Below are 17390 nucleotides of genomic sequence, written 5' to 3'. Positions count from 1 at the left end.
CCACAGCAATGTAGCTGACACTTTATTGGCCACTGTGGTGGACTAGATAGCCAATCAGTTCAAGAGCAGCTCAGGATGGACAACAAATGGTCTTGTTTGCACATAAAAGAATCATTTAAAAAATGTCTGTTTGGCATGGGATAATCATGTGTGGGTCAGCTTCGGTGGGAATAAGGAGATTGGAGGAAACGAGATGTGAGGTAATTAAAGGGTGCTCAGGGTTGCAGTTATCTATGTATTACATCAGGTTTTAAGCTAATATTTCCTGGATCACTATCAAAGAAATCACATGGATTGGTCATAGGCCTGTGAGACATTCATACAGGGTTCCAGGCAGCAGGGGAATTGCCCAACGTTATTTCCACACAAGACTGCATGTCCGACATCCAGATCCATTCAAAGAAAACCATTTTTAAAAAATCTGGGTCTGCTCAAAGATTTCTGAAGATCAAGTGGGGGAAACTTTACTGGACAGGAGGCAATAATTCAACTTCCTGGTGATGGGTTAAAAATGTTGCTCTTAAATTCCATACACAACAGAATTTAGTGAGCTACCACATAAGAGGGCTTTTAAAAATTAATTCAGGGGATGCGGCTGACAGAAATTTAACACCCCCACCCAAGAGCTGATTGGTGTCAGGGTAGCAGCAATATGCCTATTGTCTATCCACCTCTGCTAGGGATTTTAACAGGGGCAGAGAAATAGTCAGGTAGCTTGCCCTTGGGCTAACTGAGGTCCTTAAGCAACAACGAATGATCACCAGGACTCTTTTCCAGCTGCCATGCCACATTATAGTGGCAGTGGTGTTCAGACAAGAAAATCCAGGAAAAGTTGGAAGAGAGAGGAGTAGTAGGATCTGGTATACCTTAAAACTGGACTCTAGTAGTGCTGGTGCTAGAGGGTATTGGTTTTTGACTTTTACTGTTTTGCCTTCATGCCACATGGCATGCTCACACTGTTACTGGCTAGGGAATTATTCTCTCCTTGTATCAAAGGGCCCAAACCCCAAATTTTGATTCCCTTCCTGCATAGTTCCCCGTTTCCCTACTAGCTCCATGTAAAATTGAAATCACTGAAACATGGTTACAGAGAAACAAAGCTAAAATAGTACTAACAATATTTTTCAAACTGAACTAAGGCACAAACTTGATCCATTATCTATAAAAGCTTCTTCCACCAAAAATCTTGCCCCCTCACAATAATGCCAACACAAAGTCTCACTCAAAATAAGCACTAAAACCAGAAACTAGATGCATTTTGCTTACATTGACAAGGAAAATTAGCAAATTAACTACTAAATTCTGAACTAAATAAACGCAGTCAGTCAAAAGTATCATTGTTCAAAAGTATCACTAATCTTTAGATTATCAACTGAAATATGGAGCAAATCTTTGTATCATGCTGTCAATGGCTGTCACCTAGCAATTCATTAGCTCCTCCGTGAAATTAATGATAGTGTGGAAATTAACCATTAGCTGAAAGTTATTTAAAATAATAATGAAGGACATCTTTCAATAGCCTTTGGGTTCTCATTAAGGAAACAATGATATTATGCTTCCCATCACTGTTACTCAATAAACAGTAACACTATATGTTCAACATTTACATCACAATAAAAGCCCAACTTCTAAATTGCAAGTGATATATAACAACAGGCTATCAAATTCCATTTGTGAAATATATCAGGTACATTTTTCTTCAATTCATTTCATTTGTCTTTGCAAAATTTTTTAGTAACTGATATTGTGCTAGCTTTTGTACTAGTGTGCGCTCTGGTACATAATCTGCATCTTTTACTACTCCATTCCTGTTTATCTCAATTCACATTACCAATCATTGTTGCATCATATCACCAGATTCTTAATGCCATGGAGATGCGAACTATTTCAGCAATATATGTAATTCACGTATTTTACAAAATTAGAAACGTACAATCCCAATACTGTGAAAGCAGGCCATTCGGCCATCAAATCCACACCTATCCTCCAAACAGCATTCCATCCAGCCTCACCCCATCCCTGTAACCCTGCATTCCCCATGACCAGACCACCTCAACTACACATCTTTGGACTGTGGTAGGTAACCGGAGCACGGGGAGGAAACTCAGGCAGACACGGGAGAAACTGTGCAAATTCCACACAGACAGTTGTACGATGGTGGAAATGAACCCAAGTCTCTAGCGCTGTGAGACTGCAATGCTAATCACTGAAGCGCACCCGCCCGAATTACATTCAGAATTCTTTATTAATTTTCTCCAGTTCAGTTGGGAAAGTTCTTACCAAGCCATGTTGCCAGAAAGAATAATGTAAGCAGTTTATATAGCTCAAATAAATTCCCCAACCAATCCCCTAATAAATAAACGTCGGACTGAATGCATGGTAAGTTCTTGGGAGGAAACAATTTCTATTTAAACTTAACAGAACTAAAACACTTGAAAGATTTTGAACTTCTGTAAGAGTTTAACTTTGGTTCTGTTATTTGTCTGAAGTCATAATTATGGCAGTCCGCAGAGTGCAAATAGAAGAGTCCTTCTGTTGTGTAGTTTCATACCCGCATCCATGAGGAGGGTTCAAGCAGCCTTATTAAAAGCGCAAAGTCAAGAACCGTATTTAGTTCAGATATCTTTATAATGTTGCTTGTTATACATCAAAACTGATATACATGTGGCCAGAGTACATTGACTTTGGTCTTACTGTTACATTATTAAAAGACTATTCTACGCATTCTACCACCTAATGCTAGTCAGTCAGCACAACCTGTCTCCACTTTAACTCTTCGCGAATAAGCAGCAGCTCCGTGACAAGGTTACCCCATGCTCCTCAGGCCTTTACACAGAACAAATGACTACCAATTTCTGGAGTTGCAAGGCAATATCTAAATAATATTTAATGAATAGTCAGTGAATAAAACATGGAGGGTATCGCAGCTACTGCTTTCACCTATGATACAACACATAACTGACTAAAACAAATGCTACACAGACAAGGCAAGGCATGATCAGTAATAATTTGGCAATTTTTCATGTCCAAGCTAGACGAAAATTTATACAACATGGGGCCAATCAGTCGTTTTAAATGGATAATTAAAATAAGGATTGTGTACTTTTCAGTAACTTGATTGTCAATCAACGGTGGAAAGGTTCCATTTCACTCAAACCACAAAAGGAGCTAGATTACATCTTCACTGATCAATACATTTAATCAATGATGCAAGCAATTTCAGTGAAATATGCAGTACCAAAGCTCACTTTCTGGATGACAGATGAAATGGAGATTTCCATTTCCGTGTAATCCTAGATGCTAGTTTCGATCAAGGCATATTTCCTTTCCTTGATGAAGGTGATTTCCAATTGTGGAAACAAAATACTAACAGGTTTAACATCAGTTTCTGATTATGAATAGAGCTGCAAAGAATCAATTTAGCGATCAGTGAAAAAAACTGGTCATGTTTATGAATAAAGTGGAATTTTCATAAACGCAAGTGACTACAAGAAATATTTTCCTAATTATCATCCATTTCTACTGTTGCCATTGGCTGGCTATGATTTAGAGTAAATTGTAAAACATACTTAATGTTTCATCATACTTTCCCTTACATTGCTAAGGGAATCTAGATTCATGTATTGAGAGGCAACATCTTGGTTAACAGTTAATTGAATTCATTGTTTTGCATGCAATGCTCATTGGTTCTCTTTATTGCCTTGATTCAGATGTTTGTTAAACTGTCTCCGCCAGTTTGGTTTGCAAACAGACAATAATGTTTATGCCATTGAATTGACTTTCTAATGAATAAATAAACAACTGTAAACATTGCAATCCCTTAAATTTAAGACAGATGCTGCATATTTCATACAGAGTTAATCCAAGATCTCAGTTATCTGTAAGAATAATGTGGTTATGATGGGGGATTTTAACTTTCCAAACATAGACTGGGACTGACATAGCGTTAAGGGCTTGGGTGGAGAGGAATTTGTTAAGTTTGTACAAGGAAATTTTCTGATTCAGTAATACTGCGTGCAATTCTGGTCTCCTTCCTATCGGAAAGATGTTGTGAAACTTGAAAGGGTTCAGAAAAGATTTACAAGGATGATGCCAGGGTTGGAGGATTTGAGCTATAGGGAGAGGCTGAACAGGCTGGGGCTGTTTTCCTTGGAGCAGAGGTTGAGAGGTGACCTTATAGAGGTTTACAAAATTATGAGGAGCATGGATAGGGTAAATAGACAAAGTCTTTTCTTTGGGGTCAGCGAGTCCAGAACTAGAGGGCATAGGTTTAAGGTGAGAGGGGAAAAATATAAAAGAGATCTAAGGGTCAACGTTTTCACACAGAGGGTGGTACATGTATGGAATGAACTGCCAGAGGAAGTGCTGGAGGCTGGTACAATTGCAACATTTAGGAGGCATTTGGATGGGTATATGAATAGGAAGGGTTTGGAGGGATATGTGGGGTGCTGGCAGGTGCTGGCAGGTGGGACTAGATTGAGTTGGGATATCTGGTCAGCATGGACTGGTTGGACTAAAGGGTCTGTTTCCATGCTGTACATCTCTATGACTCTATGACTCTATAACCACAAAAAGGAACAGGGTAAGTAATTACTAATGAATTCAATCCGCTGATGACATCAGAGATAGTCTGCCTTTCCCTGCACTAATACAGACAACAGTTCCTTCATAACAGAAAAATATCAGTTGCTAGGTTAGATACAGAGTAATGATTTGTTCTTGTGGGTGAATAGAGAGAAAAAAAATGAATAATTTTAAAATCAGAACTGGCCTATTATAAAGTGAAGTTATAATGAATGAATGTATTTACATAGCAAATTTCTCTTCAGTAATTTACACTAAATTCCTGGATCCAAGCCTTACATATGATTGGAAATGAGCTTTTGGCACAATTCGTACCCCGTCAGGGGCTAAACCAAAAATGGGTGGGATTAAAATTCAAGATAGTAATTCTGCATAAACGGAGGTCCTACTGCAGCCACTAAGTAGCTTACAACCAAAGAACACCCAAAAGGTGTCACAGACACCACTCCTATGCTCATATCATATTGGCAGGTTAAAAATAACATTGGGGGGGGAGGGGTGTCCTGTGTCACAGGAGCATTGTCCTATGTCTGAACCAGTAGTTCTAGGTTCAACTCCCATCATCTAGACATATCATAATATGTCTGAACATGGTGTTTTGAAAGATACATATTTTATACAGACGAAAGGATTGAGTCAAGTCCACAACCACCAAGCCTAATAAAGCAGGATATTACAGGCCTTGACTGCACTTCTGAAAAAAAGTTAGTGATTTTATTACAAGGTAGGGATTCGATACAATCTGAGGAGCTTCACTCTGTCAGATAGAGAAGACCCTAGAATCACTGGACTGGTTGGCAAGGTTGTCAGATCTGTTTGGTTCCTGTAGTGCAATTTTGATCTTGATATTTTCCAGTTTATAGCACCCAAAGGTTAGCTAAGAGTTAGCTTAGGATCCTGCAAAACCTGGAATGATGGACGAGCAGATGATTTGTTTGGGTTCTCCCATCACAAAAAGCTGAAGGCAGAAAAGTAACATAGTCCTGCATGACAAACTGAATGAATCACATTTATTTAAGTTATTTCTTTCAAAGGAGAAGCACAAAACATCTAGAGAGAAGTTGTGAGAAGGAAACAGAAAAATTGCAATGAAACACAGACTGAGTGGGATGAAACGTGGCACAGGGAGTGTAATGTGGGAAAATGTCCAATTTGGTAGTAACAACAGAAAAACAGCATCTTACTTAAATGTAGAGACTGCAAAATGCTGCAGTACATAGGGATCTGGTTGTCTGTGACTATGAATCATGAAATCTTGACATGCAGGTAGAGCAAGCAACTGGGGAGACAAATGGTATGTTGTCCTTTAATACAGGGAGATTAACAGGCTTTTTAAAACAGTAAAGGAATCTGGAGTTATGGAGATCAAGCATAAAAGTTGAGTTGAGGATTATCAGATCTGTTGTGATTGCATAGTGCAATAGAGTTGACGTGCCAAATGGTTTAAATCTCATGCTATGTCCTATGGTACCTTTGGATGCATCCCAACCAGTCCTGGTGCTTTATCAATCCCAAATACAAACACCTGATCTACTGCCTCCTCCTTATCAACTTTAAGCCCTTCAGGTTTCTGAATTATCTGCTCCTTCACCATGACCAGTGCACCATCTTGCTCCTTGATAAGACAGATATAAAGCGTTAATTTATTATCTCAGTTATGTTGTTTGCCTCCATACTTAAACCCTCCTTTTGGCCCCTAATCAGGCCAATGCTTCTTTGTACTTCCTTCTTACTATATATATGCCCAAGGAATACTTCAGATTCCCTTTGCTATTAGCTGTTAGCCTACTTTCATACTCTTTCTTTTATGTGCTTATTCACTTCAGTTGAAATTTGTATATTTGGCCTGGATCTCTGAGATTATTGATCAGTTCTCTGTCTTAATCTCCATATGTTTTGTCATCCAGGTAGCTCTGGATTAGATTGTTCTGCATTTACATATTGTAGAGACATACTCGGTCTGTATCCAAATTCTCTTCTCTAAAGACAGACTGTTGATTAGATACTCTTGCCTACCATCTGATCTGACCCAGATTCATTCAACCCCTGGATGACATTCCTCAGTTAATTATTCTTGCTCAAGTCTTGCATTACTTCACAATTAAGAGCAGCTTGTGCACCAAGGCTGCTCAGCTGGAGTATGAATACCAAGAGGCCTGTCATCAGGAACTCTCATGGCACTCACCTTGCCAGATGAAAGAAATCACTTATGATACTGGAAATGTCTTATGATATTGGACTTTTGACCACAACTGCTGCTGAGGTTTCAGCCACATCAATCTTATTTGACTTGGTGGCCTTTTCTTCCCACCTCAAAGACTAAAAAACATAGGATACCCCCTACTGCCCCCTCACACACATACCTGCCTGAATTATCAGCCTCCAAATTGAACTTAATTTTAGTATGAGGATTGATGGAAAACCTTGCCCTGTAAACCAGGTTTCTGCAATACTTCATGATTTTCTGGTGCAAACACTTTCTTCCAAAATGGATGCCACTATAATAGTTTGTGATGACTTTACATTATGCCTGTATTTCAGAGTCACATCTCCATCCTGCACCCATAGTACTCACTGCCTGCACCATCTGCCTTTCAAACCTTTTCCAGCTCAATGGGACTATGTCTGCACCCATGAAGCAAAGGCCTGATCCCACCCACCCAGCTGTCAGGTGGAAAGTGTGTTGATATTTCAGAGGGAAAAATCAGCTGCATGTCTTGATTTCAACACCAGCAGTACAGAGACATCAGAATAAATGGTATATTTGAAAACTAGGTTGAAGAGGAGAATATCTGAGTCATGATATCCCTAAAGTAGAGAAAGATATAAAAAAGAGCCAGGCAAGAGAACAAATGACAGAAAGCTCATCAATCAAAACCTTGATGGAGAAAAATCATTTAGCTCATCCAAATTCATCCAAATAAAATTAAATGTCTGTGAGTTGACTTTCACCACTGAATCAGAGCATCAAAAGCTGCAAAGATACAACTGTAATGTTCTCAAAGGACAGTCTTATTTGTTTTATTTTGGAACAAGTTTAAGATGCCAATATTTTGATATTAACTAAAGTATAGGGCAAAATAAAAAAAGAATCTGTATTAACACTAGCTGTTGTATAATTTATCCTAAATTTTAAGTCTTTCAACAATTTGTTTAGTAACACTAGTACTTGAAATCACAGTCCTGAAGGGATTCCAAACAAACATTAAGCAATATGTGAAGAGCTTTTTGACATCAGACCTTCTGTCAGTTTGAACCTATGCCACAGTTTAAATTGAAGTAGCATTTCAAATTTACCAAATATATTCTTACTAAGCCTCTCACAAATCATCTTCACTCACAGCTATTAAAATTCGAATTTCCTGTCATAACAAAAAAAAAGCAATTTGCAAAAGCAAACCCATATTTCCTATGAGCTGAGATTAATAACCAATTTAAGCTAAATTAAATAGCAACCAATGAACCATCTTTTTCTGATATTAGAAATCATGAAGTGCATCATCCATTCAAAAAATTAGTACAGTAACAAAAGTCTGCAGCACAAATTGACGCTTCATCTCACTTGCAAGACATGAATTTAATTCTTGTAGTGAAAAGTTATACACAAGCAGGTTAATTATCCTATTGTCCAATATGTTAGTCATTTTTAGATAACTGAATCTTATTGTGGCCAATTGTGAGTAGGCTCTATATAAACTGAAGCTATCAGATGAGAGTAATTTACTATATTGAGCAAAAGTTAAAATTCTGGGATTCTGTGTGCCACAGTGGTAGTGTCTCTACCCCTGCACTGAGAGGCCCAGGTTCAAGTCCTACCTGCTCCAGAGGAGTGTAATAACATTTGATTAGGAAAGTAGGTTAAATTTTAAAAGAAGAGTTAAAATTCTATTTGGCAGTAGAACCTAGAACTAAGAGTTATCTCAGAATAAGGGGACTGACAGAAGGAAAACATACTTCATTCAGAGAACCTGCAGAATTATCCAATCCAAAAGACTATGCATTCTCAATTGTTAAGTATATCCAAGACAGGGATCAAGAAATATTTGGTCACGAAGGGATCCAGTTGGATACAGCTTGGCAAAGTGATGTTCAAGTTTGGCTATGATCTGATACAATGATGTGGCAGGTTCATATTTCTTATGCTTTACATCACTGTCAAAGTCCCTCCAATTCTATGAATCAGTAAACATTCAAATCTTGCTTCTTATACCCCAGATGAAAAACCAGTATTTATATAACGAGGGCAAAATTGGGATTCAGTTGGGGCATAATTTTTACACAGTTTTAGTAAAATTGTCTTCCGTTACTCAATTACACTGTGATGAAAGTATTTAGTATATTGTTACTTAGGAATTTGCATTCTGTACTTGAGATCAGTGAATTTTTAGCTTTCCTTCTGTGAAGTCAGCTTTTTTTTAAAAAACAACAAATGTCAAAGTAATATTAAACAATAAGTTCAAAACAATACTTCTAAGAAAGTTCGTAGCCTAATCTAAAATTACCTGGTGAGTTAACGGTTGAAGGGTTTATAAAGTTGAGTTTTTATAATGTACAGAAATAGAGAGGTTGGGTCAGGAGTAGGAGCAGTTTCAATTCTTGGTTGTCTCCAGGTTAGCAGAACTGGAAACACATCATGAACTACAAAAACAGCTTAAGTAGACAGGGCTAATAAAAGCACTTTGCTTTTCTCAGAGTTCAGTTTTAAAAAAAAAGTCAGTCTCCCAATATCCTGGTTAGGCAGAGTAGCCCTAGTTAAAATGAATATTCTACCTTACCTTCTATATCCTATGAGAATGCTCCTTCTGATGTTCTTTCAGTGACTTTCTGCACATTCCCGATGTAGCTCTTTCCATTCCTTCCCAAGAATCTCAGATAGAGGATAACTCACTGACTTTCTTTTTAATAAGTATTTTTATTGAAAAAATTTTTTTTAAAATATTTTTTACAAAATTACAAAAGTAATACAATCAAGTATAAACACCAATATAAAATTAAATTAATAAGAAAAAAAGTCAAGAAATAAGTAATAATTGAAACAAAAAAAGAGAAAAACCCAATTAACTGCTGATCTATCTGACAAACAACCAAAACGTAAAATAGAATATCACACATGACTAGTGATAAACAATAGTATAATTGAATAACGAAGTGCATGCTCAAAATAGATTTACATCAAGTCATAACAAAACCCGTATATATGCAGGATTCCTCCTCCCGGGGGTCTCCAGACCAGCCAGAACCATTACCACAGCCAGACAAAAGCCCTGGACAGTATGGCCGAAATATCTGTGTTGATATAGTTCAAAAAGGGCTGTCACATTTTATAGAGTGTTCAGTTTTTTGGTGCACCATACCTGTGAGGAATTCAAGGGGGATATATTCCATGATTAACCTGTGCCAGTTCAAAAGTCCTGGACGGCTTTCAGCTGCCCAATTCACTAAGATATTTTTTCTTGCACAAAAGGAGAGAATGGAAAATAGTTTCCTCACTTGCTTGTCCAGGGAGGGAAAATCTGAAAAGCCCAAGAGTAGAGACACTGGATCCAATCTATTCTCCACAACCAAGATCTCTGTCAAGGCATTCGCTATTCTGTCCCAGTACCTGCGGATCTTATGGCATGTCCATAGGCAATGCGTGAGAGTGACAACTTCTATTTTGCATTTAGAACACAGTGGGGATGCTCCTATCTTAAATTTTGCGAGTCGTTCAGGTGCTGTATGAGCCCTGCGGAGTATCTTTAATTGAATAGCTTGAGTTCCATTACAAATAGAGATCTTTCTGACATTTTCCCAGACGTCTTTCCACATTTCTGAAGAGATTTCTAACCCCAATTCTTCGTTCCATGTTTTAAATAATCATTCCATGTCTTTCGGTATCTCATTATATAATGAGTGACAAAGAATACTGACTGAGGGTGGCCCTATCGGCCATAGCACTCTTCTCTCCCTATCAGATTTGTAGGGATTGCCTAGCAGTGTGGTCTTCTTCTGTATATAATCTCTTATTTGGAAATACTGAAAAAGGTCCCTGTTAAGCAGTCCAAACGTCTGGTGCAACTGCTCAAAAGACATCATAACCTCCCCATCGAACAGGTCCCCCAAGCAAGAGATACCTCTGGACCTCCAAGTTTTAAATGGAGCATCTGTCTGCCCTGGCTGAAATCCCAATGCTCCCACTAAAGGAGTATAAGGGGAGATTCTTTGCAGATTACCCTCATCTTGTCACATTATCCTCCAGGCTTTAATTGTATTTAATACAATAGGGTTTTTTTAATAGTCCATAATAGCTCTTATCTTATCCATAAATAAAAGATTGATGAGGGGACACTTTGCTTGGGAGATCTCAATGTCTAACAAAATTGATTGTGTGTCACAAGAAACTCAATCAGCTACATACGATAATAAAGAGCTCAACTGATACCTATTAAAGTCTGGAAAGTCCAGTCCTCCCCTTGCCTGTGGAAGCTGCAGCTTTTCTAATTTGATAAGGGGCCGTCTATGATTCCAGATAAAGGAACCAAGCCAGCCGTGGAGCTTACGCAATACTAGTCTCGGCAACATCACTTTCATTTTCATTTTAAAAGTACCTTGACAGTTCCACCACAATAACTAAATTGCAAAAATAAGTGAATGATCTATCAAGCCAGGTTTCAATCTGGAATCAGACCTTTCAAGTATTAGAATCAGTGGGATCATAAATCCATATGACAAATATTCCCTTATTTCATATGACTAAATTTTGTAACATACATACTGAGACAACTAGCTTTGTTAGTTGCTTCTCCATACTGTATGTACAATTATCAATTTGTATCCCTTCCATGATCAGCTTTTCAAAACCCCATTCATGAAATATAAATATCACCTTTTGTTTTGCTTTCATATACAACACTTTCACTTATTTATACTAAATAATCTTATTGCTACACTAGTTGGATTTTATCAAACAGATTATAAAACTGTTGAAAACCAGAAGGACATAGAACCATACAAGATTGAGGGATAATTATATAAAAAAAAGGATGTGGAATTAGGCATCAACTACAATATGAAATAAGCCATGAGAGAGGTAAGTGGAATTTATTGGAGTTGTGATGTCATTTACAAAAAAAGAGCAGAAGAGTTTTCTCCAGTGATGTGGTCAATATCTATCCTCATTCAACACCATACAGAGAAATTATCTAATCACAGACACTTTACTGTTTGTGGGACATGGGTTGTGCTCATATTTCTTCCTAATGTTTACAACATGGACCACATATCAGAGTATATCATTGGCTGTAAAATATTTTGAGAAATCTATGTGTTTGTGAACAGCATGGCAAATCTTCCTTTTATTTTTATTATTCCAGTTAACTAATCTAATTTTATAATTTATGACAAGATGGTGATGGTTTTACGGAACTGTCTGAGTGATGGAGCCTCTGGTATGGCAATCAGTTGGATGGGAGCAGTCTGGTTGGGCTTATTGACATCAACTGCAAAATTAGGTTGTTGAATGCGTCAGTCATCACTCTAACCCTCGTTTTGCTGGATAAACTCTACAGTTTACATCAAGCCTGAAAGCACATGGGCTACAAGAGGAAAGGTACTGCATTGCAGCATTTGCTGCTCAGCTTTGGCTTTTTGGGCCAGGATGCCTTTCCACAAGGTGGCTGACAAAAACAAGCAATTTCCTCAACCAGGAGCTTTCCAGGTGCAAAGAAATACCAGGATTTTAAGGATGGGCAAGGGTCTGCCACCAAACCATAACTAAGAATCAGACAGCTTCACTAAATTTCATGTTTAATTCATTTCCATTCTGCCTGGTGCAAGAGACAGTGTGGGGTTCATGGCACCTCACCAACTGAGATGTTCCAAATCTTATGAACTTGGGTGGCTCTTTTTACCTATCCCTATTCTTTGTTGGCTGCAATGTTGGCACTGTAATGACGTCACACAGGTGTTATATTGCTGATGCAATTATTTTTGTAGTCATTTTACTCAGTGAATTTCCATAATAACAATTAAAAAAAAGTTCTATGGTCTACTGACGCAGTAGGCAATTATTCTCTAGTACAAGAATTGGAATGCAGCAAATTCAAACATTTTTGCATCAAACCCCAAATAAGATATAGTGTGAAGAGTATATACAAAGTTATGATGGGTAAATCTTTTCTCAGGTGTTCATTGATCTGTGATTTATTTCAGATTTTCATTCTTTTTAAAGTCTTGCAGTGCAGAAAAGGTCCTTTGGCCTATTGAGTCTGCATGAACAATAACTACCACTAAAACTGCACTAATTCCATTTCCTGCAACTATCTCACATCCTTCAATGTTACGATATGATATTTCAAGTGCCCTTCCAAATATTTTTTCAAGGTTTAAAGGTTTTCGACCTTCCCAGGCAGTATATTCCGAATTCCCACTAGAATGTGAAAAAGTTTATTTTTCAAATCCCCTGAGTTTCCTGCCTCTTACCCCAAAATTATGCCCCCTCATGATGAGGAGGGCTGAAGGGTTGGAGGAAGTTACAGAGTTGAGGAGGTGTGTACATGCTAGAGCAGGAAACAGATAGAAAGGGGTGTAGGTCATGGAGGAGGAAACAGAGAAGGGAAAGTGTAAGTTATGGATTTTTAAAAAGTTCGTTCATAGGATGAGGGAGGGTTGGATTTTGTTTCTGACAATTGATTTATGATCAACATTACACTTTTAATTCCAGATTTGGATTTGAATTCAGATTCTCCCCCCCCCCCCCCCCCCAGGTCTCTCAATTAACTGTCCAGCATTAATACCACTAGACCATTACTTCACCATCATAATGAGGGGTGTAAGGGCTGGAAGAGGTTACAGAGATAAGGAAGAGTTGAGGGGTAGGGAGATATTACAGAGACAGGAGGAGTGTAGGGGCTGGAGGAGGTTGGACAGACAGGAAGCGTGTAGATCCTGCATGAAGTTTCAGTGATATGTAGGGCTGTAGTACCTGATGAAGGTTTCAGAGATAGGGTGAATTGTATAGCTAGAGGAGTGAAAAAGGGGTCTGAAGAGGAGCGAAAAAGGAACTGAAGGAATGAGTAAGACTGGAGAAGGTTACAGATATGAGAAGGGATGTAAGGGCTGGTGATGGAGGTTATAGAATATTTTATCCATTAAAATTAAGGGGCATCTGACAGTGGAAGGCATGCTGAACCAAACTTACACGTAATTTGTTATTAAATTGTGGTTAAAATTTTCCACTGTGAATACCGTTACCGAGAAGTTGAATGAGCTCACAGTCAAGAAATTAACCAAAGAAAATCCTCCCACATGTCGCTGAGGTTATGGATGCCAGCACAGCTATTCTTCATCTTCCCCCTTTCCTCCTCACTAACCCAGAAGATGAAGCAAACCTTAAATATAATACTAGCATACAGCGGGATCCATATTCACTGCACATGAAATATACTAAAACAAAAAAATTCACTCATCTGAAAACATAAATGAATACTGACTTTGAGAAGCAGTATCAATTAATGCTCAGTTCCAAAAAAAATCTGAGAGTATATTTACTGAATCGAGAGTTCAGCACTTGAGAACTTAGGCAAACACATTGATTATTTTGTTATCTCACAAATATGTTGGTAAAGCATCACGTAGAAAGCCCAATCTGCCATATTTTTCAAACGAAAGGAAAATAATCAATGAGAAATTATTTAGCTTGTACTTTGACAGGCTGTTGGTTTAGTCAAAGTGTTGACATTTGTGGGGTGGGAGCATTGCATTTCAGGGGTAGACATGTTAAGGAGAATTTCTTATTGCCTCATGAATGGAACCTGACCCCGAATCATATTTGGTTTTTGTTGCAAACTTTCCACCATAATTCTGGCACCAATAAAGAGCCTGTCATAGCTAAGGGAGGATCGGAGAACTGGAGAAGGAATTTTTCAGTGGCCCTAAATGCAGTTGTAAAAAGCTTTGTTATTCTCAAAACTAATGTCAATACTTAAACAAAAATGATACAGGAGTCTATTAACAATAATATTGTCAACCTCAAAATAGATCTGTTTCTCCTTGAAAAGAAATCATTCAGCCTTGCCTCACATTGTGGAAGTCTCAAATATGTTCACTAGTGTGAATTCTAAACCCAACACAAGAATTATATTACTTACTAAATTTGTCACTTGCTCACAGAAAGTAGATACATGTAACTGGTATTGGAGAGGAACAGGTCAGATGTGGATACTGTGACCAGCAGTCAGCATCAGGGAGAGGGGTATGTGATGTGACTACTCTGTGACAGATGGTCAGCATAAGGGAGGGGTGGGCAAGATTAATACTCTTTGCAGATAAACACAAAGATCACCTTGAGTGGAACTTCAGGCATTAATCACAAGTAAAAAGGTCATACAAAGGAGAGGAGATAATGGCAAGGCACTCTCGAAGAAGGGTAAGTGAGATTAATGGGGCTATTAATGGAGACAGACAGACCCCATTTATCAGGAAAAGGGCTAGGTCACTAAGGGTAAGTGTTACCTTTGCTGGGCGCCATGGTAGGGCCAAAAATACCACCAAGAGCCTGTTACAATGCTCCCAGGGCCAGCCACCCTCCCAAGTAATGAAGGTAAAATGCCATTGGAGGCAGCTAGTGGCCCTCAAATTGGTGACTTAAGTGATTCAACTCAACACATTGGGTGATAAATCTGCCAGTTTTGCTGTCACTAGCAAGTTGGCATAGCAGGAAGATGGTGGAAAATGGGAAGGTGACAATCAGTTTCCAAACACCTTGTAAAATACAGCAAAGTCTTTAGAATTAAAATTTATAATAGTCCATACACTTTCAAAAGACTCAAAGGTGTGCCTATGAGAGCCATGGAACTAAAGGAAACATTGGCTATGGAGTGGCGTCTACCTGGTCATAAGAAGATTTGTCATGTGACTCACAAGGTGATTCCTTTGTTGAGATCCAGGAGCAGACTACTGTAAATTACGTTGTTATGCCATAAGCACAAATAAAACACGGAAAGCTTCTTAGAGCAATTCTTCACTACATTGACTGTTTAAAGAGGTATCGACAGACCGACATGGTTCCTGTCATGAACGCATGGTTCCCAAGAGAACCGAACTAAAGTTCAGAGAAAAAAAGTTTAACAAACTATTTGAAATGAACACTTTCGCCGTCATGAAGAGTAGAGCAGGTTCGACCTTATCAAAGTGGGTGGAAAATGCAGCTACGCCAGCATGAGATTCCTTTTACCAGGCACACAACACTACACGAAACAAAACGTTTGGGTGGAGGAATAGTAGAAGGAAAAAGGCATATATTAGACACAATAGAAGATGATTGACCATTAACGCCCTATTGTACTGGAAGGGAGCATTTTTGTCACTTTCTTGAGAGGAATCTATTTCCTGCCTGGACTTAAACAGTTGTTTTCAAAGGATGAAATTGCATGAAAGCTTAGATCGAAACAATGCATTGTCGTAGGCGAGTAACGGGAGGTGTGAAGATGGGTTGGTTATTCAGAACATTTAATCCTATAACTCGAAAGAACTTTGAGGAAATCTATGGCCGTTAGTAGCAATTAAAGACGAGTTTTTTTTTAAACCCACTGCTGCCAGAGAACAAGTTAACACAACAGCATGGAACCGGACTTCGAAAACAACTGTCTCAACAACTCCCTGATTATTCGTCATCAGCTGCTTAAAAGTGTAAATACTCACACAGCGAAATGGTAAAGGAAGCACTTCCAGCCGCTCGGTCTTTCCAAAAAGTTGTAAACATCTCCCTGCATGCTAGTTTTGGTCATGTAAGGATGGTAAAACCGGGTGGACGAGCTGTTCTTGCGGGACTCCGAGCCGGCCATGGATGCGCTGTTCATCGGAAGGGTTGAATCTGGCGTATCCGCCTCCGGATTGTCAGGAATACTTGATCCATTATTAACCACGACTTCTTCTTGCTCAAGTGAAACCGGAGAATAGCTAGTGTCAACCACATCCTCTGCCACTTCCAAAAACATGGGAGAATGTCGGTGCCCATTGACGGTCAACAGGTGGGAACTTGGGGTTTGCACTTGATCCTGGAGATTGTACATTGGTAATCCGACCGACGCACCATTGGGGCACGACATCCCGTTCCTTTAACTGCGATTCCCGTTACAATTCTCAATTCGGTTCAGCCATGGTCTGAATGAATGGCAGAACAGGTTTGAGGGGCCGCCTGCTCATGTATCAATGCAAACGGAGCTGTTTAATCTACCACGGTCACTCGTTGTATCTGTTGCTACACCGTATTAGCGGCACTGCCTTGGATTTCCAACGCAGTAATCCAGCAGCTCAGTGTCCTAGAAATCGGATTTAAGACATGAAAGCTCAAATCTTGCTTCCTCCGTCAGTGACCAATACAAACACACAGCTTCCAGCAATGGAGAGAAACATCAATAAGTGGAAACAAACCGGCGGCTTAGTGCGTTAGATTAACGATCAGATTCTCTGTACCAGTCGACAAGAGAACAAAAGACAAAGTGGGGAATCTTGGTGTAAATTACTAAATCAGGTTCAAGACAGTGTTTTACGACGACTGAGCTACAATGTTGAGTACTAACCGAAAATCAAACAAATTCAGCGCACTTTTACGAACATCAGCCCAAAAGCAACGTGGAAAACAAATGCTAATATGTCCGCATGGAGTTACGGAAAGGTTTTCAAATAACGTGCTCAACGGACTACTACATATTTCAGATGAAAAACGAATTGCAAATATCTGTTTTCCCTGCTTGTCAAGAGCCGAAACTTTCTTTATTCAGCCGAGACTGTTAGAGATGTTATTGCCCTCTTGACTCTCTCACTGA

The 17390-nt window shown here is 38.8% G+C and overlaps 1 protein-coding gene across 1 annotated transcript in view; it reads right to left on the bottom strand.

Moving 5' to 3' along the window:
• Nucleotides 1-16670, bottom strand: part of kcnq1.2 (potassium voltage-gated channel, KQT-like subfamily, member 1.2) — a 358931-nt gene extending 342261 nt beyond the window's left edge. Inside the window, exon 1 of the mRNA XM_060840067.1 lies at nt 16264-16670. Coding sequence (XP_060696050.1) covers nt 16264-16670 — 407 coding nt within the window. The remainder of the gene's footprint in view (nt 1-16263) is intronic.
• Nucleotides 16671-17390: the final 720 nt, after the last annotated feature.

The sequence above is a fragment of the Hemiscyllium ocellatum genome, chromosome 19 (genome assembly GCF_020745735.1).
Source record: "Hemiscyllium ocellatum isolate sHemOce1 chromosome 19, sHemOce1.pat.X.cur, whole genome shotgun sequence".
Taxonomy (NCBI): Eukaryota; Metazoa; Chordata; class Chondrichthyes; order Orectolobiformes; family Hemiscylliidae; genus Hemiscyllium; species Hemiscyllium ocellatum.
Note: the sequence above shows the minus strand (reverse complement) of the source record. Positions and strands in the feature narration are given on the sequence as shown.